The sequence below is a fragment of the Dermacentor silvarum genome, chromosome 2, assembly GCF_013339745.2.
Source record: "Dermacentor silvarum isolate Dsil-2018 chromosome 2, BIME_Dsil_1.4, whole genome shotgun sequence".
Lineage (NCBI taxonomy): Eukaryota > Metazoa > Arthropoda > Arachnida > Ixodida > Ixodidae > Dermacentor > Dermacentor silvarum.
In genome coordinates, this window is record NC_051155.1 from 197,097,789 (window position 1) to 197,125,718 (window position 27,930).

Sequence of the window (27,930 nt, forward strand, 5' to 3'; positions counted from 1 at the left end):
TGCGTACGACTAAAGGGAGCCAAGCGCGCGGTTGGCTCAGCTGTTGTTGAACGCGGCTGTGCTTGTGCGAACATTTCCTGCTTGGTGTACGATGCGATAAAAATGATAGCGCGGTAGCCTCATCGTCGAGTGAGACTCATGTGCTTTTTATCTAACAGTAGCCGAAATACTTAGTAATTTTCTCGTTCTCTCATTAAGATGCCTGAGTGAAGTCAACTGCTGCAGAACTGTGAAGATGAAGCTGGCTTTTACGCTCCTCTTCGCGTTCATTGTGGCTACTACACGTCAGCAAGTAGCGGGCCAGAACAACGACAGCTCGCTCGTTTTGCTTCAAATGGTAAGCTCACAGCGTGTGCTCATCCATTCTGGCCGCGCGGGAGGACGTGAGTGCATTTGGCTGGCATCCAGCCGGCTCCTTTTCTGAGAGGACATTCGTTGAACTGATTGAAATGTGTTGCGCGGACCAGCAAAGCTACAGATCGTGCGATGTAAGCGCCATGGCCACGTAGAGTAGCGGAAAGCAACCGAAACGTGAATGGGTGTAGCATATCGGTAGCTAGAGCTTTTTAACGTCTTGTCGTTTGTCAAATCGCAGGTGTACAGACACGGGGACAGGACACCGATTAGAACCTTCAAGAACGACCCTATTCCAATCACAGCCTGGAAAGAGGGACCTGGGCAGCTGACCAAGGTGAAAATTTCATTGCTTTTAATTCGTTGGTTGCATATTTGCTATCATGACACAGTTATATAAACAAGAGCTGTGCGTTGTTAGAGGCAAGTTAAAATTCAGTGAAACATTTCTAACAGCTTGCGGGGAGTAATTTACGTGTCAATTGACACGTATTCGGGCTCAGAGAAACTTTTAAAGGTAGCAGTCAGCGCACCAGGGGCCGCCACAGGCCTGCCGCCATTGAACGCCTTCTGAATCGAGAGTACAGTGGCCCAATTCTAGCCACTGTATTGAGAGCAAGCAGGCATCAGCCTATGCTCAAGCGACATTCCGCCGAAAGGCCAGGAATGGCCTAGTACTATTTATTTAAAATGTGGAAGAGCAGAAGGAAGACGTGCTCTGTTATGAACTGCCAGAAGTGCGACAGAGGCTTGAATATCTGGGATGAGTCGGCGTTACGTCCTGCCCCCACAAGTGCAACTAACATGCTCGAGCAACTTCAAACGGCAGGTGAGCGATCACTTGGCCACTTACAGTATTTGTTTGTCCATGCATGTGCAAATATATTTTAATCTGCGGTGCAAGCAATCAGAAAGCCTTTCCCTAGTTATCTGATCGGCGCAAGCGGCAAAAATTATGCGGTCAAAACCAACCATCATGGTCGGAGCAGGTAGCTAACAGGCTTTTTCTGCGTGCACACACACCCCTATTCCTTTGTTACACGTACGGTTAGCAACAACAGGCACACCACCCTACCAGCCCCACAAACCTACCCCTGTAAAGACTAGGATATAAAGGAGTAAAATGAAGCATCAGGCTGCCACATTCGTTGCCTTCAGCTGGTAAGCTCTCATACTATTAAGAATGCAGCGTGAACAAAATGGACAAATGAAAGATATACCGTGCGCACAATATACAACTGCGACTTTCATCTTCATTTATAGATAGCATCATCATGAGTAAATATTTCTCAGCTGTACATATCATCAGTGCACGTTGAGTCTTCTTTGTCGCATTAGCTTGAGCTTGGCGAGAATAAAGTGGTTACTCATAAGTGGTGGAGGCTGCCTGGCCACGTGGGAGTGTTATGAAATGCACTGGGTGTATAGTTTTAAACAAGAGAAATGCGCTCTCTCCCATGGCAACAACCAGCAAAAGGAATATGAACAGGCGAGATGCGATAATTATCAGGGGATGTATGCTCACTAACTTCATAAGGTCCAATGAAACGACTGAGAAATTTGGTCGCATAAGCCGGGAGCATGCACAATACTTACACTGCCTCTGAAGCTTTGGTCGAAGTAAGGCATCATCCACACCCTCAATGTGGTGGCCGAAATAGTGGCTGTCTGAGCCATGTTTGCGGCTGCTGTGGCATTTGTAAATAAGCGTGCAAATGCCTCGGAAGGCATTCAATGGCAGGCACTGTCACATGAGCAAATGTGGCGGTGCCCGTGGGTATGGTGCTGTAAAAAGTCCATATTTACTCGCAGAATAATCTAACACAGGAGTGAAAACTACAGCTGACATCAGCCAACCAGGATGCAAACATGGGTTGCAGCAATGTTGGCATCATCTGCATTGTCCTGAACAGCCTCAAGTACCAGAGCTGTTGCTTCCTCTTCGAAGACTGATTGCTGCAAGGCGGAGTTTATATTTTGTCACGGGTGCTAACAGGGGCTCTTGTCTCAAAATAAATACAAGGTCTGCAACTGTTTAAAAACATCTCCGAGGCAAACTTGTATGTCACCACAAAGAATCAGACAAGGAATTAGTCTATGTAGAAGACATAGATAGAGCAAACAATGGCATGTGTACTGCCATTGTCATCTTGAAAGCAGGTCAGATTACAACAGTGCTAAGAAAGACGCAAGTACAGCAACATTGAGCTTTCACTTGTCATGTTTGCCTTTACTGCCAATGTATGTTCCTTGTACAATATGTGTGTGTAAGCATCCATCAAAGTTTATTGCCTCATATAGCTGTTCGACATTTTTGCATTTGTGCTTGTACTGAAGGTTGTGTGGAAGAGTGCCAATTATATTTCAACTGGTGGCAGTAATCAAGTAGATTAATTTGTGCATGTAATTTTTTTGCTGTGTAGCTTTCTACAAGTTACTTATCACGCTACCATATTCTTTCTCTTAATGCAAAATAGTTCAGTGTAGTCACTCTGCGATGTGCTCTTATTTATTGCCAACAGCTTGGATGTCTGCAGCATTATACCCTGGGAAGCCATCTGAGATCACGTTATGCGCACTTCCTTACTGGAAATCCTCATGAGGTAATTGTGCTAAGCAATATTTTCTGCTACTGTTTCACTGGCAATGTAATGTGCATTGTTAACTGGGGCTTGGCTTTCAAAAAGTAATTCGTAGTGTGCAAATTGATCCTGTTTACATGTACTGTTTAAACCAATCACTCACGTATGGGCTGTGTGAGCATCCATGACGTTAGTATCTGTGTAATGACAGAGGATAACCTTATGCATTGCATTGGTGAAAGGTAGTGAATTTGAAAGCTGTGACAATGATGAATCATGTTCATTACTTGCCCTGTCTTGCCCAAAATCTTCTTTCAGTTGCTTCGGCATCCGAACAGTATCTGTATGCGTTTGTGTTTACAACGTGCTAACTGTGAGCATCACCCATTGTTAAATGATTATGGGCATTTATCTTTGCCTAGCTGCGTGTCTGGAGCTCGGACAGGGATCGCTGCCTGGCAAGTGCCCAGTGCCACTTGGCTGGATTTGCGGTGCCTTCAGGAGACTGGGCCTGGAACAAGACCTTCCACTGGCAACCTGTTCCTATACATACGCGTCCAATTTTTGAAGATGGGGTAGGCACATTGTTTTAATGATCCTTTCTACATGCAATTAGAATAACAGAAACTGAGGAGCTCAATTGTTTTGTTAGTTTGAGCCACATAAAGCCAATAGTCAATGAAGCATGGGAATGCATAGAGCAAAGTAACTGTTCATTTAGTTGAAATGTGTAAATAACAAGGAAACAATAAATAAAAGTGGACAAGAAGACAACTTGCCACTTGTAGGAGCCAAACGCTCATTTTCTGCATTATGTGTGCAGTGTTCTACGGATTCTACTGATCTTGCACATTATGTGTGCGACTCTCTGCCAGAGCATCATTTAGTAGTCATTGCACACAGAATGCAGGAATTCAAAAGCTAAAGCATCGCATTGAAAAACTTGGCAAAAAATTTAGCTTGGCAGTACTTGCCTGTTATCCTAATACTAGGGATGTGCGAATACCGAATCGGATATTAAAAAATATTTTCACAAAACTTTAATGCTTACAAACTTTAGGCAAGAAAACATGGTGCTTCACATGCTCGTGAGAATGTATTAAGCTATCAGTAACTTATGTTCATAGAAATCAAGATATACAGTAAGGTCCATTCTTATTAAAGGGAACACCCAATTAAAAGTGACAGCTCTGAGAACACATCAGTTCTAGAATATAAAACCCTGTAAAGTATGTTTTTTACGAATAGAATTTCTGTTGAACTGAATCAATTGCTTTTTTCTTTCTCTGAAACTAATGAATTAGTGACGTTCATTTGTACTGAATACGAATTAACTTCTCAGTTTAATAGTGGACTTGTGTTTTGCAGCAGTTTTTATGTATTTCATAAAGAAGTTCTGCTTTCCAGTTTTTCTCCAAATTAAAGAAGGGCTGGCCCAACTTCCCAGAAGGTGGGTTATCTGAGGCCAACTATCGTGACAGACGAAATGTCCTCGCATCACTTGACTTGATCACTGCTCTACGCGTACCGGTGTGTCGTAAAGATGGCGGCTGTGAACAACTTCGGTAGACTCGCTTTCTTTTGCGAGGTGGTTTGTCGGCTTTCCGAGTGTTGCGCGGCTGCTGCAAATACATCTCAGTCAATTCAGCACCACACCCTAACTTTAGTCACGGACGCCCGATGAAACAGTGCCAATTAGGCCTAATGGCCTAGGCAGCGTTCAGCTGGCCCATGTGGTAACGGGCTGCAAGCCGCCAGGGAGTGCTTGCCGCTAATATGTTCGTACGGGTGGCTTATCACTCGTGCAGGTTAAATTGACGGCTGTTGAAGCGGCGTGAAATGCTCACCTTGTATTCAACACAATCTGCGTGCTTATCGGCGGCTAATCGCCCCGATCTTCGCACATGCGTTCGCATTTTACGAAATACGTGCTGCTGCCATTGTTGCCATTGCTGCAAATTGTGGTTTTTGGACACTGTATACGCGATCCTGCGTCGGAACAACATCGGAGAGCTCACGCGTCACAGGGACAATCCACTACCGCTTCAGCCAGGGCGGCCTACCCGCGGCGCTTATTTTGCGCCGAAAAAGAAGTGAAACTCTAGCCTGGGTGGCATCGAGCTTGAGAGACTCAGGTCTCCACTGCGTGGGTCTCCATATCGAATATATAAAAAAAAAATCTAATAGATACTCGAATCGGTTATATTCGAGATTTGCACACCCCTTCTTAATGTTTTACCAGCCTGTGCACTTCTGCAGGCAGTTTTGCTGCGTGATCACGAAAGCTGTGATATATGTTACTCATGAGTGGAAGACAGAAAGACAACGCAGTGAACACTTAACAGCTATTTGCTGTACAACACTGTGACATGGGACATCAACTCATTCTGAAATCTTTCAGAGAGCCTTCCTATTGCTAGAGCGTTTGATAAAGTTAGCCATTCGCTGCTTTTATACGAACTAAGTGTTCTAAAAATTGACCCTGCAGTTCTTAACCGGATTTGTGCATTTCTTTCTTCTCATGTTCAATTTGTCAGCACTAATGACACTAATTCCCCTACTGCACCTGTTAGCTCTGGGGTTTCTCAAGGATCAGTACTGGGCCCCCTGCTATTCCTAATTTTTATAAATGACTTACCTAATGCTATTACCTCCAGAATTTGTTGATTTGCTGATGACTGTGTGCTTTACCGTAAAATAACTAACGACTCCGATATTCACTCGCTCCAGGTCGATCTCAATAGCATACTTGATTGGTGCCATATTTAGAATATGGAACTAAACGTTAAAAAGTGTAAGTCTATGAGGGTTTTTCGTTCAAATACAACTTGTCCAACTTATTTTCTTCACAGTCAGCCCCTTGAAAGCGTAACATCCTACCGGTATCTCGGCGTCCATATAACTAACACTCTATCCTGGAAATTACACACAGAACATATAGCATCCAAAGCAAACAAAACACTGGGTTACCTTCGCCGAAACTTTTTTCTTGCTCCATCATCACTATAGTTATTGTTATACATTACATATGTGCAACCACAAATGGAACATGCTTCATCTGTATGGGACTGTGGACAGGTCACACTAGCACTCATGTTGGAAAGTGTGCAGAACCATGCAGCTCGTTTTATCTTAGCTAACTATCACCGTTCAGCAAGCGTCACCCAAATGAAAACATTTTTAAACCTCATCCCACTAGCTACCCGCCGAAAGCACAGCCGCATTTGTCGGTTCCATAAGATTTTCTACCATAACTCTAATCTTCACTCCCGATGGATTCAACCAGCACCATTCATTTCTCGTCGCCGTAATCACCAACAAAAAGTAGCAGTGCCCCATTGCAACACAGAAACATGTGCGCAGTCATATTTTCCAAGAACTTGTAATGATTGGAATTCCCTACCCGCATCACTAACGAGTATCGCTGATACCGTTCAATTTAAAAAGGTTCTTACGACGATTATTACCTAATTACCGCTTTTGTGTTGTTCACTAACTGATTTTTGTATTCCGTTCTGGTTCTCGCGTAATATAATTGTTTTTCAATTGTTTTATTAGATATGTTCTTGTAAGAAGCTTGTTCACATTAATAGTTTTCCTCTATTGTTTTATATTCTTGTATGAAATGTGCTTTGTGTTCTTTTTATTGTTGTGAATTGCCTTTCCCCTCTGAAATGTACTCTGTACCCTGAGGGTAAAATAAATAAATAAATGGACCAGCTTAGTGGCTATGGCGTTGCGCTGCTGTGCTCAAGGTCATGAGTTTGGTCTGAGCCGTGGCAGCTGCATTTAAATAGGAGCAAAACGCGTATTTACTTAGATTAAAGTGCACGTTAAAGAACTCCAGGGGGTCGAAATTATCCAGAGTTCTCCACTACAGCGTGTCTCAAGATGAGATCGGGGTTTTGGCATGTAGAATCCAAGAATTTCAGAGGCTTAGCAGATGGTTCGTTAGGTGGTGAGTGTGCGAAACTACCCACTCTTCTCACACACAAGAGCTCACAACAGAAATGTCTCCTTACAAGTTTGCCTGCCAAAACCAGATGGTTCTGTATTGCATTGACAGGCAAACATTGTACACATAGCTAGGTTCTGTTTTGTCTTCATCTCTCCTTATACCCCTCTTTCATTACCCTCTTCCTCATTACTCTTAGCGGAGTAGCAGACTAGAGGACTATTGCCTCAGCTTAACCTCTCTACTTTTCCTCTGACAAATTCTTCTTTCTCACTCTTTTCCATTGCTAGTTTAAATGGTCGCTAAAGGCAACATTAGCTGAAGCAAAAGTGGTAGATTAGCCCTCTGATGTATCCAAAATGTCACTTTCACTGATAACGGGAGTTATTGTACGCATGAAAAAATGATGTACATGTAGTACAAGATTGGTCATCTCACTGTGCTAATATGGTACCAGCTCCCATGATGTAACATATTAATGCAATAGCGTTTAGGGCCCCGTGTCGCAGAAAATCCGACGTCAGCAACCGGCGTGTGATCGCGGGTGGCGGAGAAAATCATCCAACCATATCAACCGCACAGGCCCTCCACGTGGTGCAAGGTTTTGGTGAAGAAAGATTGAATTTCTCACAGGGAAATCCGCCGGAAAGATGGTAAAGTACGACTTTACCATTCGGCGTCGGATTCGCCGTCGGATTGTAATTTGAATGTACGAGAAAACCTAATTCTGCTACGAGGAAACTCAAACACGAACCCCTTTTCCAGCATTTCTACCAGACCTGCGCGCGTCAGGGCAATAGCAAACAATTAATAAAATAATTTAAAAAAGGTGCTAGGGCCTTTCCATTTTAATATAAGACCGCTTATATTGCCCCTGAAAAAACGTCTTTCCAGCAATGCATTTCAGTTTAAAAATGAAGCCGACTTTAAGGGGATCGGTGTAAGCTGGCTTTCCCATGTTCAGTGTTGCAGTGAATGAAGCTAACTTGCCGTATGCGAACAATGCGATGCGAACGGGTCCCGATAACGCTATCGCGTTTTCCATTTATAATTACTCACCAGGTGGCCAGAATTAATTAACCCCACTATGGCACGCCTCATAATCAGATCGTGGTTTTGGCTGTATTTTTGCACTGTATTACACTGGAGCCTGACTGCTAGACAGACATTTGCTCGCGCCAAAAGCCCATACACTTCATCCATCTTTCTCGCAGCAGCTCATCTCTTCAGCATCTGTCGATAGTAACATTATAATTAAAGGAAAAATGAGATTTGGGTGGATTCTCATTTTCCCTTTAATTACTTCTCTCCACCTAGCGGGTTTCCGCTGAACTGTTAAGTCAAACACTTGCCTTTGCTTCGAGTTGTTGACAAATTCGACTTCGCCCTGCCATCTGCTAGCCGCCTGGTTAGCTCAGATGGTAGAGCGGCTGCCCCGGAAAGGCGGTGGTCCCGGGTTCGAGTCCCGGACCAGGACGGATTTTTCTTCAACTGCGAGGCTTTCTTTTGAGGAACCCGTATGGGTTTCCTTTGTAGCAATTGCTACATTTTGTGGATGTCTCATTTTCCCTTTAATTACTTCTCTCCACCTAGCGGGTTTCCGCTGAACTCTTAAGTCAAAGTATCGTTATAATATTCAATATTTGCATATGGCAGGCAGCACGCCCAGTAAAGTATTGCCTTCGTGATGATTGGCTCAACTACGCAAGAGATAACATTTGTCATGAACATTTTGAATGTCAGCAGAATTGTATGGTGCCTTCAGTCGTGACTTTCTCTGCAACTAAATCATTTCTTGGCTTGAGGTGAGCTTCATGAGGTTTCTAGAAGCTATCTAACAACCTAGATTGGTTTAGTGTTGGCCTTTCTTGCTCCGTTAAACCTCATAATTCTCTCTGTTGCATTGACGAAAAGGAAAAGGAAAGGACGAAAAGGTTGTTGCATGTCGAAAAGGAAGAAACCTTCTTTGCTCCTCTGCAGATGCTCGTTCCAGGAGAAGCTTATTGCCCTGAAGCTGATGCAGAAGAGGAGCGTGTGAAGACTTCTCCTGAAGGGCAGGCTTTCCTCGCGAAATATCATGTATGTTGTACTTTCGCATTGCTAGCCTCTGACACATCTTATTAGTACAGTGGAATCTTGTTGATACAGTTCTGCGTAATACGTTTTTCGGGATAAAAGGTTTATTTTTCTTTCCCCGCTAATGCTATTTGATTGGGTAGTACGTTTGATGATACAATTTTCGGATGATACGCTTTACTTTCCGATTCCCATGAAGATTGTATCAACGAGATTCGACTGTAATAGGAAAGTGTGTGCTTCTTATAGAGTTTCTGTTAAAATTGACATGTATGCTAATTTTAATTATGGCAGGCTTTGCTCTGTAGACTGCAGTTTAGTTGGTACTTTCACATGGTGATAGAAAATTGTTTGTCCTGAATTAGAAATTTGTATTGGTTGTGAAATGTTTTGTGAAATAACCTTAAACTTGAGCACTGCTCAGAACATACGGCCACGCAGAGACTGCCTGAAAAACAGCATCGGTGCTGACTAACAACTTAATTTCTTTAATCCAGGCTTTATATGCACATGTTGCTCAGAGCTCCAAGCTTGAACTGGGCTTCTTCACAGTATCAAGGGCAGAATGTGCACCAAACGAGGCATCTGCATCTCATCCCTAAAGCTTGTAAAACAATTATGCTTGATAGTTTACACAGAGTTATCATTTTGTTATGCCTTCTCTATGTGATTGTTTTTTTACCATTGTGGTTCAAAGTAAATCAGTACTAGCTATCGCTCTTTACCATTTTATGTTTAGGGCATGTGTTTTCTCAGCGGCCTGGAAATGAAGGGGAACTCTATCTCAGTGCGGTGTAATCGAAGTGGGATGGCACCATGGAGTAAGATATACAGGAGAGCCAAATGATCTGATAACAGTGTTCCCTTTTTGATGCGGAGAGGGGGCAGATGGCCACACTCAACGTTACTCTGCGCCAGCTGCTAGATTTGGCACATTTCTCTCACTGATGTGTCGCAAACCGCAGTAGCAGCGTCTGCGCCGTCAGTTGTTGGCTTATATCAGTGTGCATAACTTTGTCTTCTGCTTCAGATCACGATGCAGGTGCACACATGTTGATGTTTGCCTTCCACGATCATCCTGGGCAAATTTTCTCACTCTACAGCTGCTAAATGAATTTGAATGCATTTACGACTTGAGTTGGGTAATTTCAATCTGCACAAACTATTCACGTGAAGCTCACTAGCTCCACTCCATAGCCTGCTCACACTATTAGACCCGCCAGGGTGGCTCAGTCAGCTAAAGCGTTGCGCTGCTGAGCACCAGGTTCGCGGGATTGAATCCCGGCCCCGGCGGCCGCATTTCGGTGGAGGCGAAATGCAAAAATGCCGTGTTCTTGCGTTGTAGTGCACGTTAAAGAACCCCAGGTGGTCAAAATTAATCCGGAGCCCTCCACTATGGCGTGCCTCATAATCAGAACTGGTTTTGGCACGTAAAACTCCGGAAAGAAGTACTCGCACTATTAGTTGCAAACGAACCATCGGGGATATCTAGGCTCTTGCTAGATTTTGCTCTGGATATCATGGCACAATGATTATTTGGAAAGAAAGGTATCGGTATGCCCGCAGCATCATCCAAAAACTAAACAGTTCACAACTCTGGTAATCCACTATTGAATGGGCTTAACCACTTAGAACCATTGCATGCTCGATGAGAAACCATCTTTTAGTTCAACAAAACATGAGAAAATCAGTGTGCGCCAGCTGAAGACTGAAACCACAACTGAAATGCTATTATAATGCAGCAAGTTTGCAACACTTCTCAAACAACCAAGCAATGCGCAGGGTGTTCTTTCAATGAGACTAACATGCAGCCTTCCATTTGTGTGTGCGTTTTTTTTTTTTTTTTCTTGTTGTCTGCTTGTCTGTTCACGTGGCCCCCTTCAGCCACGTAAGCGCCGCTTTTCAAGCTGGTCGTCTAATATTCAATTTTGACGGCACACTATACTTTTGCTAGCAGCCTAGAGAAGAGGAGGATGGGAGAAGCACTAGCGAAGGCCAATTGTGCAGAGTGGGAGCAGCATAAAGCATGGCGGCGTGCTGCATGCACTGAGAGTGAGCGAGTTTGCGTGATCATTGAGAGAACAGAGCAAACGTGTTGGCGGGTGGCCCTCCTGTATGTCTTCCTTCATTGCACTATACTCGTGGACAACATTCTGTGGCAATAAAGGGAAAGCTTCAGGGGTGAAGCTTCTATACCTGTGTTACTACGCCAAGTATTCTGGCAACATTTGACAGCGCATTTGGTTTCTTGGAACATATACTGAATCAGTGTAGCTTCCATGTGTGACTGTTTCATATTCGTACAGCTGCGAAAAATAAAAGCAGAAAAATAAGTTAAATTTAACACTGAGTGATCCACTTTATCTTATTTTGCTTTTTTAAATGAGACGTTTATGCCTACTCTTCCCGAGCTTAAACTAACAAGGAAGAGAATGTGGATTTTTTTTCAGGAGTTCTCTTACTTATGCACAGTTTGTCTCTGTAGCTTTCTCTTTATTGTCACAGAAAGCTTACCGCACGTTTAGCATAGTGCTGATTTTTGTTTGCCGAATTTTTATGTGTTGCCATGCAGCCATAGAAACATTGATTATAACTTTATATGCTTTTTCAGAAACTTTACGAAACACTAACTGAAAAAACTGGAAGCATTATTTCAGACTGGAATGATGCTCAATACGTATACGATGCTCTTCTGATTGAGGTAAGAGCCATATTTTGCCTTAATTATCTTCAGCATGTGGCAGACTGTAGAGGGTGTCTCAGCTATAATGCATTGTTTTTTTAAAAAGAGGAGTCATTCTGTGTGTAGATAACCAAGTGCATATTCACAGTCCAGTAGAGTAGCCGGCAGTGACCTTGTTGTTGATGCCATTCAATGGAATTAATGGCAATTAGCACTTTTTAATTACTGCTCTGGATACTGTGCTGTTAATGAAGAATTTGTAGGAAATTGAAAGGAACTTATAGCTGGCATGTTTTCAGTCAGGTGCTTTTTGCCTGTTTATGTTTCCAGCTGATAAAGAAAGCCCGCGAAAAATGAAAAATTTGATGTGACTAACCGTCCACAGGCATCAAAAAGCGTGAGCACCCTCAGACAAGCTCCACAGCAGTTAGTAGCAGAGCTGGTGCTTTATCTGGCGCGCCCCGCATGCAACAGCACGGCACCTTGGTGTTGACAAAGAAAGAATGCCGATAACTGGTGGTTGGTGCATCGTGGAAAGACTGCATCACTAACTCCTGTGGAGGATGTTTGATATTGCTGTTTTTTTTATGTGGGCAGGCAGTTAGTCACGCGATATTTTTCGCGGGCTTTCTTATCAACCGGAAAAAATAAATGAGCAAAATGTACCTGACTGAAAACATGCTAGTTTATGTCTTTAAATTTTGTACAAATTTTTCATTGACAGCACGCCATTCAGAGCAGTAAATAAAACATTAGGTAATTGCAATTAATTAATAATTGAATTGCATCAATAAAAACATTACTGGTGGCTGCTCTACTCGACTGTGAACAATAGGCACTTGCTTATTTTTAGCGTAGAATGGCCTCTTTTTTTTTTTTTTTTTTTAAGATGCAGTACCTGATAGCTGGGACACCCTGTAGAAGGCAGCTATGTATACTCAAGCACAGTGGAGCAAAAACACCAGCATGTTTATCAAGCGTGGGAGATAATAACACTATTATTAGATCCTCAACTCTGGCTACATATATGGGACATGCACAAGTGCATGGGCCACAAAAAAAAATGTTCTGTCAAGCACAGCACATGCTGTTCTGTCAAAATACTGGAATCTGGCATCACTATGAAAGCAAAACTTTCTTTGTAGAGCAGGGAGCATTTTGATGGCATGATGGTTGGACTGTTGAGGGAATGTAGAGAGATGGAGGGTATGTGTAGAACGTGGCACTGGCTGAGTGGTTTCGTCAGTGATAATGTCATCTCTGCAGTGGCAGATGCATCACTGCGCTTGGTCACAGCAGAAGGGCATGTGTGGTGTGTGTTGCTCTGGCACTCCGAGTTGGCACGTTGTGCAACACTGTGACGGGCCACTCCAAATGGAAGTGGTTCGTTGGTCAGTGAAGAGTGACGTGGCACATGAAGCTGCTTTAGCCAAAAGATTAGAAGCTCGATGATGAGAGGCGGCCAAGGCAGTCGAACAATGCGAAGTTTAGCTTGCTTTGATAGTCGTCTTCGATGATTACTGGTTAATTCTGTTACTAGTACTCAACCACTCTTAATAAAAAGATCATTGCATTGCCTTATAAGACGGAAGAAAATGCTGCATGTCTGCTTCTATTCTATTGCTAGAAAATATATAACTTCTTGACGTTACCCTTGACAACGACGCAGGTGGTCAGAAGGTTTTGCTTTCGCTTGCCTCTTCTCCACCCATGCTTTTCGCATTTCAATAGTTTCGTTATCGTGTAGGCCTGTACTGATTTTGCTGGCTCGCAAAACTCACGCAAACTGCAAGTAGCAGAGAACGAGCCTCATCGCGATGAGCATCGAAAATCATGTTTGATTCGGCACGTGCTTTCCCTTCCTCTTTCGTATTGTCAGCTCTGACTTGGCTCAGTTTAGGACTGCGCTTTTGTGTTTTGCGTAAGAAACTGTAGCCCTAGCTGTCGGGCGCTGTTTTACTTGCCAACAGCAGTAAAGGACAGTGGTGGCGTATACAACGTCGCGACTCCCTGCTAGAGGGTGGGCGAATTGAATTGCTAGAGGTATGCAGACCCTTTAGACACAATTTTCTCTTAAGCTAAGTCTCTTTTTTTTTTTTGGCACAAAGCAAGAGTTGCGAGGTTTCTGGAATGGCATTTTAACATTCCACCTTGGCTTATATTTGCCTTTAGTGTCCCATTAATAGAAATTAGCTTATTCACAAACTTGTTACCATTTGGAACTTACTGGTTTACCGAAGCCGTGAATGGTAGTAGCAAAGCTGGTAGCGACACCTTGTGATTCTTTGTCAAACTACAATGTGTTTGAAAAATGTTTGTGTTGTGTGAGTGTTCCTGTTGAAGGAAAATTATAAATGGACTATACATTAACGATTATGTCACTACCAACACTTCACAGCAACATTTAAGTATAATACTGTAGCTCACTGCAGTATTAGCTTCGTCTGCTCTCTGGTGTGTCATAAGATGTTGCTACCAGCGTTGTTGCTGACGTACACCTCTCCGACAACCAGATAAACAGCAGTCAGAAAGAGGTTTGCTGGACAAGCTAAAGCTTTGTAATGTTGTCACCATTGCTACAGGTCACCCACGTTACAACGAAGCTGCATCCGACATGAAAATACCTTCATTATATCCTGTATTCCTTATAATCCTGTATTAATTACATGCTGAAATTGTCGAGAAACGTTACAGATTTGCTTCATTATGTATCCATTAACTTGTTATATCAATGTTCGTTATATCAAGCTTCAACTGTACTTCTTTACCTTCTAAATGTGTGCCATTTTTTTATTCCTCAGAGCTACCACAATTATACTAAGCCCAAGTGGGCTGAAGAATTGTGGGACGATTTGAAGTACCAAAGTGACCAGAGTTTTGTCTTCTACACCAAGACTCCTCTTCTCAAGCGACTGCGTGCAGGTAAGAAGTTCGTTTTTGCCCAGTCTTGCTGACACAGGTACATACGGCGTAAAGTTGATACAGCAGTCTTGCAGTACAGTTAATGTTTAATGACCTTCCATTTCCATTACGCTATCGCAACATAAAAAAAGGAGCAGTGGGACTAGTGCAATGACTGTTTTTGTGCACATTTTTTTTTTCATCTTTGCCTGATGAAATGCTTGAAGGTGCTCTTTAGCTTGCAGATAGGGGTGCAAATTTTACATGTCAATGATGAAAGGATACCCCAAAGTAAAATTTTCAGCCTTGACTGGAAAAAGGTATTAACCATGAGCACAAAACAGCCTGAACAAGCAAAAGAAATCCCGGTGTATAATTGGTACTGTTTATGATGTTGAAGCAAATAGCAGGTTATTTTATATATTCATAAGGTGGTTGGATTTTTATAAATGCTTCGTTTGTTTGTTTTAATGAGAGATGCCACCTTAGCGGGTTACGGATGAATTTTTTGACCATTTAGTGTTATTTGCATCCAATGTGTGTATCCAATGTACACCCAATGCTTGGTACACAAGTTTATGTTCATATCAGAATGTGGTTGTTACCAGGAATCGAACGCATAACCTCGTGATAGCAGCAGAACGCCATAGGCCCTGAGCCACCATGTCATGTGGAAATTGCTTTTTTTTTTTTTTTGAACAGCACTTTCATGCACACTGGTGTATGTGCAGCAACATCATTTGCCACTCTAAAGAGGCCTTAAAACACTTTTCTAACTAATCAATGAATGGCCTCACTATTAAAGGGCGTTGTCTCGTGAATCTCCTGCCACAAAAATTTTTTTTAATCCTTCAAGTGTAAGTGGAGTTAGAGGTAGTTATTGTGCCAATGCATGGCTTTCTCATTCTCTTGTCTTCTCCACTAGCACGCTGGAAGCTACACAAGGGAGATGTTAAGGGGGGCATGGCCCCGCCTAAAAGTTGGGCATTTTCGTTAGTTTTTTTTTTTTTTTTTTTTTACGACTCTGCTTCTGGTTCACGCGTCGCTCACCCCGGGCGGCCGTCGTAAGGCGCCAGCGGCGTGCCGGCGATATGCTGGCAAACAGGGCCAACGGCAGCTGTCGGAGCACTGGCATGTGAAGCAGATGACGGGACGAAGGCGCTTGTTGCTTCCAGTGATTTGGCACTGCGGGTTTTAGGGGCTGACACACCGGAAAACATGTTTTCATGTGTCTGCTTTTGAGAAAGGTCCTCACTTCTACCAGGCAGATCATATTCGTGGCATCAGGTAGTATATTAAGCAGAAAACGAGCGCAAATTGCGATGCAAATGCATCACGCGAACGGAGCCCACTGCGGCAAGCTAAGGCGTGAAACTCCAGCAGTTATATTCCAGGTGTTATTTTGCTGTGCGCGTTAACATTCTCGCGTATTTAATCGTGTAAATAGGTGAAGAACACAAAAATTATGGACAGAAAAAAAAAGCAGACATATGTCTTCCTTACTCTGTTTCTTGAGCTGCTTCGCCGATCGCACATGTGTCAGTAAGTTCCTGTTCTCTGTCCGTTGCAGTTCTTTTATCTTTGCAATGCTTCCACATTCTTAATTGCTTATAAACTAGCCCAATCTTCAGTCACGGCCCATTTTATATAGCTTAGCGCGACGAGAGTCGTCGGTGGCGGCGAGTGTGAACACGCCACTGCGTTGGCGTTCGCCATCGATGCACAGCGCAGTCATGTGCCGCACGCAACCAGAGTTGGGAATTGCTACAAAGGAAAATGTACATTAAAAGGAAGACTGATACACTGATAAGATGGCAAAATGGCTACAAATCTGAGTGTTCGCCTTCGGTTCCCAAGCTCCGGAGCCGTTATACTGTGGAGGCGAAGACATACACGAAGCTCTTGCATATGAACGGCTCTTTTATTAAAGTTAGAACACCTAGACCATAGCAAATCAGCGTCGGAAATGTACAGTGCCCAGCGACTGAAGCGCTGGCAGCGCGCGGCTGCCGCCGTTTTTTTTTTTTTTTTTTTTTTTCGCGCCACAGTTGAGCGATGTGGTACCAAATGCAGTCATAATGTATTACAAAGGTTTTCGCTTTCACTCTACACCACAATGCATCAGTTTGGTGTCCGTGCAAAAAGCACTGGCGACCATGCGATTCGAGTATCGCGTTTCAATTGCGGAGCACTGTACACGCTGTTACCTACAGACCGCACACATACAGACTTTCCGCCTGAAAAATGTGATGCCCTGATGAACAACGATTGAATTGAATAGCCTAACCAGCTTCAGTCATGTTTCAGTAACTTGTTGGTGCTCCCAAAAACGAACATGTTTGATCAGACTTGGTTTCATGGCAGCGCCTGCTGCGCGCGGCCCGGCCGCCACATGCCATTACATTCGCGGCGCCGCTGCATGAAGGCACCACCGGTCCAAATTCATCCCGCGCCCGGTGCCTATATGGGCACTCGCTACCTCACGTCATCGTGCCCCTGGAACTACATCACAGACAGAGACAGATCAGGGCAAGTGGTAGTCGGCGGTCAGAGGGCTCATCATGGCACCCCGTGGTGGCCATAATATCTGCACTACGCTGTTCACCAGTGTAATCTCTGAGGCCATGCCCAGCAGATGCCTCTATGCGCAACTGTTGTCTGTAGACTGAAAGTGCAAAGATGAAATACTTTTTGGGTCTTTTGAGATCGCAGACGTATGCATTTCTCATTTATTCAACTCAAAATTAGCCATAATAGTATTACGGAAAATGTTCTCACGATCACGAAATCTGCCAATACTGGTTGGTTTGCTGCTTGCAACATTGTGATAGACAGGGCGAAAAATTTTTCACTGTTCTTGGCACGAGATTGTAAGTTCCTTGCTGAATTAAAGAGAAGAAATTTCTTGCTGCATGCAGTGCAATAATGTTTGGCTCGCATGTTCACAGGAGCCTCTTCTACAGAGAAGCAACGTTTTTTAATATGTCCAAAAAGTGTTTCAGGGCCCCTTTAGGTCGTAATATTTATATATATATATGCAAAAGCATTTCGCAGCTAGGTCTGCCACTTATTTCCTGTCAATTCCTGTAATGGAACTCGTATTATTGCTGGCGCATAAATGAATAACTAGAGAAGATTTAGAGCCTATTGAAGGCTGATTCTAAGGCACATAAAACTTTTTTTTTGCTGTTGCTCATATAAACACCACATCTGTATCTCTATTTGCTTTTTCTTTCCCCATGTCAATTGTGTGATTGCTGACCCTCTGTGTCTGCTTTTTTCTTTACATCTTATCCCATGGTGGTGGTTCACTTTGATGCAACATCGTTAAAGAAAGGCTATTTATTTCACCAGCACCCCGTCAAAATCGGCAAAAAAACTTGCGTCATTGCTAGTGCACATTCATGCCATTGGCATTTTTTAGGACACTGTCATATCAATTACACCCAAAGGTGTCCCAAAAGTTTATTTCAGGCACCCAGCTTTTGCAATCACCAGCAGTAAGTCTGAAGTAAAATATCCGTGTAACTTTCTTGGCAGTATACTTAGGTGGACAAATTAAATATGAATGAGTTAATACTATCTCAAGTGTGTTCTTTTGTTTGCCTCTTCACTGCTTTGTTTCATGTAAACATGTCATCATGTGCGCTTACTCCTTGCCCCATACCATCTTTGGCGACTGTTACTTGTTGCTGGGCTATTTAAACTAGTTCATACTTATTACGGTGTAATGAGATGCAATATATGGTGAAGTAAGACCAGGACTCGCTTTCCTGTCCTCGGTCTTGCTTCACTTTATTTTGCATCCGATTACACTGTAATTTGGCAAGGAGTGCATAGCGGGGCAAAATTGCTCTCAAGTTATTGCTTGCAGGAGCTAGTGAACTTTATACTTATACCATTTTCATTTCACTTGTCCTGATAAGCACAGCCATAAGCAATTTGAGAGGGAGCACAAAATGTGCTTTAAAGCAATGATTATTCACATAACATAATGTGGATTCACAACCCACACATTGAAAATAATCATTGCTTAAACAACAAGAAAGCAAGTAGCTTTCTCGTTGGACATTTTGTCACGTTTAACACCTTAATCAAGGCCATGTATGTGTAGCGACTATGGCCTCTTGAAGGCAGTTTGGCTACCATTCCCTTTCATATCACTCAAGGGTGTGCATATGCTACACCATTTATCACATTACAGGCTGAGTGATTACGAGAACTATTGGGCATGTTTGTATCTGTGGACACAATTGTTTACATAGGCACTTTGTTGTGAAGAGCGTCGCATCAATGCTGATAGTTTGATGTTCGTATTTACTAACAGGGCTGTTAGCGGCCAACATGTCGGGAAACCTGGAGGCAGCAGCACGAAACAAGTCAGAATACAAGGTCTTCATGTATTCCACAGTAAGTGCTAACTTATGACTATGGTGTAATAAGTTTAGGTTAATTACGTACATGTAATGCATTCATCAAGTGTAGTTGTAGTAGTTGCTGTACTGATACTAATTTCAATTAATTGTGTTGCAAAAACAACCTTTAATGTTCTGACCACATTGTTTCACTGTTTCCTTAAGATGGTTGAAGTATTAATGTATGAATCATTGTAGATAATGTAGGATGCATTATGGAGTTTGTGGATGCATTGTGTATAGAGGCATTGTGGTCTTGGGTTTTCCTTTTAAAATGTGCAGGCTTTCTACTTTCTCTGAGGAAAAAAAAAAAAAAAACACCGCTAGAAACTAGAAATGCTTTGTTTGCACGTTTCTGAATGACTGCAACTTTTTAACTGTCACCTTGCCTCTAATTCTAAACATTGTTACTGATTCTAAACTTTGCCATTAGTTTCAATCAGACACAATGAGGGAAATAAATCTTTAATGAAAGAAAGGTAGAATGATGTTAATGGCGTCTGCGGATGGTTATTTTCGACTGCTTTAAAGCTCTCCCAATAGGCTGATCTTGTTTGATGGTCGAAAGGGGGTGCTCCGGCCAGATTTGGATTATACTTTCTGATTGCCGAACCCTAGATCAGAGCACCGAAAGGTGCTCCCAGTATTGCCATCGGAGCAGTTGAGAAATGTCGTCTGTTTCCAGTTATGCGACCCCACCCTTTCCCCTGGTTGTGCTCATTTCCATGGTTGAACCCATTCCTGTAAATATGCTCACTCCATTCACGGTGACGATTATCGTCTTCGTACACTGTCATCATTGCCATGTGTCACACCTAAACACCTCCGGCGGCGGCACTGGCTATGCTACTAAAAGTTCCTCTCAGCTTTCACTTCCTTCCCTCTCACTGCTCCAAAAAAACAGCCAGCTGTTTGGTTTGCGCAAGATATCTGTTACTTGGACCCAAAGTGCTTCCAGAATCGGTACGTTTGGATTCGGATGATCATAGTGACCATCCAAAAATGAAATAGTTGTGTGACCTGCTGCTTTGCAAAGAGGAAAGTGAATAGAAAGGAAAGCAGGGTGTTGAAGATAAGAACAGGAAGTTGTTTACGCTAGCTCATCTCATACAGGGGTGGGGCTACAGCCTACACTCAAGGTAGCTCGTATAAAAAATCTCACGAGCACACTGGTTGCATGCCACACACTCTCAATCTCTCTCCAGAATCATCTGCTATGGAACCGGGCAATCGTCCAAATGGAGCAAATGTTTGAGCAAGTGTTTAGTACCAGGATTTATATGCTGGACACTTCAAAAACAAAGTGAAATGGTTTTTGGAGTCCCTCATGGGTCTGGCAGATGAGGCTCTTTATTTACTGCAAATATTACCTTAGTGAATGCCACTTCCTTTCAATCTAAGCAGTAAAGGGGCATGACACTGTTTCATCCTTAGATGAAGTTGAAATTAAGGATATGCATATCTTGACTTAAGGGGACAGTAATATGCTGCTCTTACTATAGTAACATAACTTCTAGTAATGTACACTCGGTTACATTCACGTGAAGTCCGCTATAATTTTTAAATTGTGCAGACATTTAGTTGGTACAGCCTGCATGCTCATAAACACACTAGGGGTGTGGGCAGCTTCCATAGCATCCAAGTTCATGAAGCACTCTATGTTCCAAGCTGAGATTGTGGGTTCAATCCCTTCACTCGAGGCTCATTGTGCGTACTTTTACTATCACTTTATTGTGGCTCTGAACAGAAAACTTTTGCCTGATTACTACGAACACTCAAACCCTTTTATGTTTAGGGTTTTGTGGCGTTTGGCTGCTTTAGTATATTTACCATGGAACCTTGTTCCGTTCATCGTATTATTTACTACTTTATACGGCCATGTGCTTTCTTCTTTGTTGCAGTGCTGTTAACGACTTTGTTCTGATCAGGCTTTGTTCTTGTGTGAGAAGTACTATATGCTTGTGTCATTCTTTTGTGACAGTTGTTACTGACATACCTAGAAAGACAAGCATTTCTTGTGAAATTGTATGCAATGCACATAGTAAGTTCTGGAATTATTTTGATTGCCATGGGTAGAAAGAATAAGTGTCAATCATAAGCCATCTCATTCTGTCTGGCAGCCAACAACCATGCTGTAAATATTGATGCTCCCAAGTTGTACTGTTTCTTTAGTGGGCACAAGTTCGTCCGATAAAGAGATTTAACACTTTCTGGTCCAATGATTCTTGCAGGAATCAATGTTTTGCAAGAAATATTCAGCATGACAAACAAACAAAACTATTTTCAGAAACATGAGTGACAGCAATGTAAACTTCACAATTTCCCAGCCTTGTGCCACAGATAAATATGGCTCTCCCTGAAATTTCACAAATGTCTACGCATCGCATTATGCGGAGGTTAGGCCTCTGTGCTCTATCATTAGAGCTCACTGCTTGCCGTAGATGGCACAAAAATTGTCTTCAGATTATCTGTGGCCATATTTCATGCCATTATGATTGTGAAATTAGCAATTCTGAAGAACTACATGCTGTTTACAACACATTGAGTTTTTGGCTGTTCATGAGAAAAACCTTCCGATTCATTGCCAAAAATTCCAGAGGTAATTTTTTGTTTATTTTCCCCTGATGTCGTTCGGATGGGCATGTAATATAAAGTGTTCACTTCATTGATAAAATCTAGACCAGAAAGGGTTAAATATCTTCAGTTTTTGCGAATCTCTTCTGTCATGTCAATGTGACAGTGTTCATTATGAAGAACATTGCAAGCACTCATTCTACATGTTTTTCTGGATAATGCTCTCCCCCTTCTTCTAGTCTATGATATGCTATACAAGTAATGCATGCAGTGTTTGTGTCAAATGTCCTGTAACTAGAAATTTTCCTTGCCTTTCTGCAGCACGATACTGAAATTTCGGCTATTCTGGATGCCCTGGGCGTATTTGATGGCCATGCCCCTCCTTACTGCTCTTCGCTTCTGCTTGAGCTATGGAAAAATGGACCAGGTAATTTCTCTGTGCGTGGGCTCACGCTCAATGCGTTCGAGTTGAAGCCCCGGCCTTTGCACTTTCCTGGCTGTGGTGACGAGTTTTGCACCCTGGAGCAGTTTCTGGACTTGGCCAAAGTGTACATTCCGGATGACTGGCGGCGAGAGTGTGGCCTTCAACAATCGTTCTTCCTGTCTGATGGAGGTATGCTTTCCAGTGGGGTGATTGCAGTATATTTCGTTGTGTGATAAGGGGAAAAGAGCTAGCTTTTGCAGCAAAACTGTAAGGTAATATAAGGCGGTTCCACAGCGGTTTTCATGTGGCAGTGGCAGTGTGTGATGTCATAGTCGGTAGCAAATGTGAGCGAGAGCACAGCCAGCAGTGCAACCTGCGTTAGAGCTCCGAGGTGGACATATTACCGGGGCGTCGGTGAGAATGCGCAGCTGACGTCATAAACCGTCATTAAGAACAGCCAGCAACGCCGCCTACGTTGCAGCACTGAAGCAGCCTTATGACCAGGCCATCAGAATGCGTGGCCGGATGCCGGCTTAGGTAGAGCTAGTGCAGCGTACAGGAACGTTCCCCTGGTATGTCGAGGGGGGGGGGGGGGCATAGAAGTACTAAGCTTAGAACAATACAAGCATAAAAAAACTCGGGTATAGTTAAGATAATGTGCCGAATATACTGAAGTGTTTACAAAGTCTGGGATGCATTTTTACGCCGTGGCAAACCAGACCCCTAGCACTGCTGAAAGATGTGAGAATTCTTTTACCGTTTCACTTTCTTTGATGTGCGAGTTCCTCAGATCTGCGTGCGAGTTCCTCAGATCTGTAGAGCTGCTCATGTTACCCACAAAGAGGCACAAAGAAAACCCACATGAGCACCGTGGCCATGTCTCCACTCCACATGATTGTCACCAGGTTCCAGCATGTTGAACCGAAACCGCTTTGTTTAAGTCAAGTTCGCGGAAATTTTTACTTCTGGCTCAGCTACAGAGCCCCAAAAAATGGCCTAAGCATGTTCATGTCCATATGTTTGGCAAAAAAAGCACTCAATAGGGTGCGCACAAGCACGTACACACACACACACACGCACACACACGCACACACACACGCACACACACACACACACACACACACACACACACACACACACACAAAAAAAAAGCTGAGCTAATATTAGCTCAGAGCCAAACCCGATTTCCCTGTTCAAATGCTTGTGAAAAGCAGAAATGCTATTGTTGAGCACCTGCTGAAACAATATAAATTTAATTTAATGAGCTTAGAAGAAAAATTTTAGTTCCAGTGACTGTCGGGAACATATTTTATGTTCAGGCCCTCTAATTCTTATACAGTAAAACCTCGTTACAAGAGACACTCAAGGGACCCGGTAAACATGTGTCTTGTAACCAAAAATTCTAAAAACACTGAGGAGTCAGGCTAGATCACTTTTCTATACATCAGCATCAACGTGAGTTTAAACACATCTACAGGAAATTGTTCAGGATGGCTTAAAGAAGTCATTCATAGTATTTTGTTCTTTAGTGACTGCAGATTGCATTAGCTTCCTTCCAAACTTCTGGAGGTAAAGCACTTCACTTTGCAAGCCTTCCTGTTGCTCACAATACCTTTGAAGTGCTCTTAGATGTTCTCAGCCTCAACTGACAGAAATCCAACTCAATGGTACTCTGTTGCAAAATCGGTGTGGGAGCGAGACAGTGATTATAAAAGCATAATAACAAAATGTTCTGCGCAATTTGTACTTGCAACCATGCTAGGAATGACATCCGGCTGCGGAACGGAACAGCATCAAGCCAAGGCAATGAAAATTGTAGCGCGTACCCGTTGGTACGACGTCGGCCGCGTTGCTTGGGCGTGTCTGGGCTGTGTCTCTTCTAAATATTCAAAATGTTACTCTAGGGACCTAAAAAAGTTGCCCTTAGTAACAGAGTGTCTATTGTAACCATGTCTCTTATATGCGATATTGTTAACATGGTGAACATAAGAAAACCAACCAAACCATTTTCAAATGTCTCTTATAACCGATTGTCTCTTGTAACCGTGTCTCTTGTAACAATATATTACTGTACTTAATTGCTGAAAATTAGCAAGATTGAATAAAACATGCAGCACAATGTTAAAATCTTTATAACTCAAAGGAAAAAAAAAAAGAAAAAGCAATTCTGTAAACCACATTTACTTAAGCATCTAAAGTCAATCAAGACACGAAATGGTTACTTGACTGTGTTGACATGAGAGTTTAAAATTTTTCCAAAATTTATTTCACAGGTATGCATAATATGTCAATTGTGTCTGCTTTAGACACCCTAATAAATTCAGCTTACTGAATTCTAATATATATTGGTCTTTCTCGCAGAGTTGCAAACTTAGTGCTTGAATTTTATGCAATTCTGGTGGACAATAATTTGGAGGCCCAACTCCAGCAGCCAATTTAAATTGTTTTAAATGCAGTGAATTCCATCAAGGGGGGTGGTTCAGTGGTTCATCTATTAGGAGCAGTAAAATGCACCAGGCTTAAGGGTGCACTTTCAAGTCATGGAAACCATAGCATTTTAGGGCACCTATGATGCAGTAAGGCATCTAATGCCTTAACAGGGCGTCTAATGCCACATCGTTTGCAGTGACAGCAAGGATCAGTATTTGCTGGTTTTATAGAAGGACCGCCAGGTATGATCTGTGGTGCTTTGGTTAGTTAATATACTGCGTTTTTACTTGCTCATCTTTAGTCTAATAAAATTGTGTGTATTGGAGTGTCATCTCGCCATGGTATATCTGGGCTAACAATTTTTTTTTTTTTTTTCATGCAATGCAAAACAGCAACGTGTATGACATTTCCAAAGCACACTGAACTGGTACACTCTGCTGATAAGTGCATGCTCAGCTACTACACTACTACTACTAGAGATATCGTGCCAGTATTGCCATTGCCTCAAATCATATGCATTCCCTGCACCTGTGCAAAGTTGTCATAGGGCGTTTATGGACACCCCCTCATTAAGCCATCAGTGTACACAATGTGAGTACAGACGTGGACTTGCCCTACTCTTCGGTGGAGACAGTATAACTCTTAAGGGCTACTTCGTTACCAGTGTGCTTTACTCCTGATGAGCTGCTACAAATAATGATAAAACAGCATTGGAGCTGCCATTTTACAGGAAGCTGAGCTACTTGTATTAATTTCCTTGGGTAAAATGGTTTGGACTAGGGAGTGCAGCCATGGCATGGATGCAAGATATCAAGGAAAATAGTTTGATTGCATCAAAAACCATAATTTTCCAAGTTTCATTCCACAGTAAAGCAAAAAAATAGTAATATTCGAAGTCGAGCTTTGTTTCTACACCTTGAATAAAGCATTTTTCTGCCAATTTCTGAGATTGCATGGTGTGGTTTTCATGGTGTCATTATAAAATTCACTTGTTAAGTTGGTTTCAGGGGCACATTATATGTATCTACTTGCATGTTCCAAATCAGCCTAGAGCCTTTAGTTCATGCATCTTTGAAAACTTTGTTTGTATGGCTTTTGCACCTGCAGTTGTTATTACAATATTACTTATTTTGGACTTGCACTAAAACTAAAAAAATAAAAATGCATCTTGGTTTTAGTTTTATAAAATGCTTTAATTTACATGCATTAGTAACAAAGGTAGAAAGGTTACTTCAGTGATGCAATGGTTGAAGGGACCCTGAAATACTTTTTTGACCATAGTAATAAAATCTTGCCGATCTGTCGTCGAGGCTGCTGTGAACATGTGAGGTAAATATTACTGTACTGCATGCAGCAGCGAATTTATAATCTCGTGTCAAAAGCATAGAAAAATTGCTTGCACTTGCTTCTGTAATGCCGTCATGCAGCGTCATCGATAGCAACTGGACCAACCAACGCTATTGGCCGATTTTGTGATTGCAAGCGCATTCTCAGCTATACATAATTACTAATATTGAATTAAATAAATGGTACATACATGTGTCCACGATCTCAAAAAAGGCAGAAAAAATCATTTCATCTTTGCACTGCGCGTAGCTACATCAGCTGTGCCTGGTCTCCGAGATGGCAACAGTGTTCCGCATAGCGTGGTCTACCGCAGCCCCCACAGGGGACTGTGACGAGCCGTTTCACCACTACGACACTCCACTGTGTAGTTTCCAGCACACTAGCAGAGATGGAAAGAGAAAGCCAGGTATCGGTGGAATAAATGTACTTAAAGTTGAAGGATTCAAAAAATTTCGTGGCATGAGATCCGGGAGACAATGTGCTTTAATAGTGAGGCCATTCTACGATTACTTAGAAAATTGTTTCAGGGCCGCTTGAAGTGCAGCTCTGTGCGCACAGAAAGTAATGGATGTGCCATTTTATTTTTCTGCAGCGTTGGCGTTGGTGATTGGGCAGAGCGCCATACTGGCCATTGTGGTGTTCAGCTGCACCGCCTACTGTCTTCTGCGGAGGCGCAAGACACCAAAGAATGCAGTTGCTTACTCGCCACTTCCCACTGAATTTACGACGACCAACTGAGCAGACGTTGCATGGAGGAAGATAATCAATTGCCAAGACCACTCGCAGGATGGACATTTAACGTACTCGCTAGCCACTCTGTACCCTGCCAATGTTCACTAGGAGAATGCACTGGAAAGCTGGGCAAAATACAAGCAAAAAGGGCGAGCCCATCAATAAGTTAAATCTGTGGCACGTTTTCCCGCCACTCCCCCATAATTTAATGCAGCTTTCATAGTTGTGGCACCCGTTTGGGAGCCAGGAGGCAGGTTTAGGTTGATATCGAGTATCGAATGTTTACATAAAATTTACTGGCCGTGGAGGCTGAAAACTATCTGCTTTATCAGAAAGATGTGCAGGCAGGGTATCTGAACTGAGGAAGACTTCTTGTGTAACTGTCCTTAAAAGGAGCTGGGTTGTGCACATATTGTGCATATTGTTCGGTGTTACACACCGAACAGCACAGTTTTCCTTCATGTATATCGCTATCAGCCCTGGACCAATAATATAGGCAATCCTGATAATTTTGGTGAATACCTAGGTGGGCTGCCATAACACATTCCTTAAAGGGGTATTGAGAGTTTTGGTCAGCATTTATGTACAGAATTGTCGAATTTTACCGTATGAAATTTAGAAATGAAGTCATGGACTATGGATTATATTAGAGGCATGATAGTATCTGAACATTCAATATTCTCCCTCATCTATGGATGTTCTTGCATGGTTGCAGCACTTGAATACTGTGCTAGTGACTAGTTGGTTATGTTAGCAATCCTTGTACTTGCTCTGTGTTATTTGAATGTCTGGCACGTGGTCATTAGTGAAATGTTATTGGGTGCACATGGTTCTACGTGAAACTCTATCTTTTCCATTTTGTATGCTGGCGCAATGATCTCGCATTGCGAAAATTATTGTGCGTATTACTTTCATGGTATTGCTCAAACTGAACTTAGTTTTGCCTGTGCAAAGCACTTATAAGTCAATGTAAATTTGCGGCACTGTTGTCTAGGAGTCATATTTGCAGTATTCCTGTAATTGAGTGTGAACTTGCTATACAGTTGTATGGGTGTTTATTCAATATACGTTTTTAAGGAGACTCAAAAATTTATAGATTCTTACAATTAAGGTATTTGCTTGGTACGCAGCAAAACCAGCATGGGCATTGAGGGTATTCCACACTCGATACACGAAACCTAGCTCTTTTCGTCGGTCTTGAATTTGTATCACTTGACTTTTACATATTTATTAAAGTGTTTAAAAAACAATTTTATCAGTTTGACATCATTATGCCATATTTTTTCAACTTTGTGAAACTTATAATACTCTTGGAAAACTGCATCTGTAGTCTCTCTTGCAAACGCAAGAAGCTTAGTAATTATTTGCGAATGATAACAGCCATTTGTAATACTGGACAACAAGCAAGCTAGATTAAGTCAATAGCACATGACTGTGCTCATTATTGAGATGTGTGG

General features: G+C 42.5%; 1 protein-coding gene across 1 annotated transcript; it reads left to right on the top strand.

Annotated features, from left to right (window-relative positions):
- The first annotated feature begins 8 nt into the window (after positions 1-8).
- On the top strand, positions 9-27,723 carry LOC119442408 (prostatic acid phosphatase). The gene is made up of 11 exons (XM_049662125.1): positions 9-129; positions 199-337; positions 596-691; positions 2,877-2,957; positions 3,359-3,511; positions 8,872-8,970; positions 11,579-11,668; positions 14,452-14,572; positions 18,879-18,961; positions 21,862-22,153; positions 26,334-27,723. Exons 2-11 carry the CDS (start codon positions 236-238, stop codon positions 26,477-26,479), a joined length of 1,263 nt encoding a protein of 420 aa, XP_049518082.1. The 5' UTR covers positions 9-129; positions 199-235; the 3' UTR covers positions 26,480-27,723.
- The last annotated feature ends 207 nt before the right edge of the window (positions 27,724-27,930 follow it).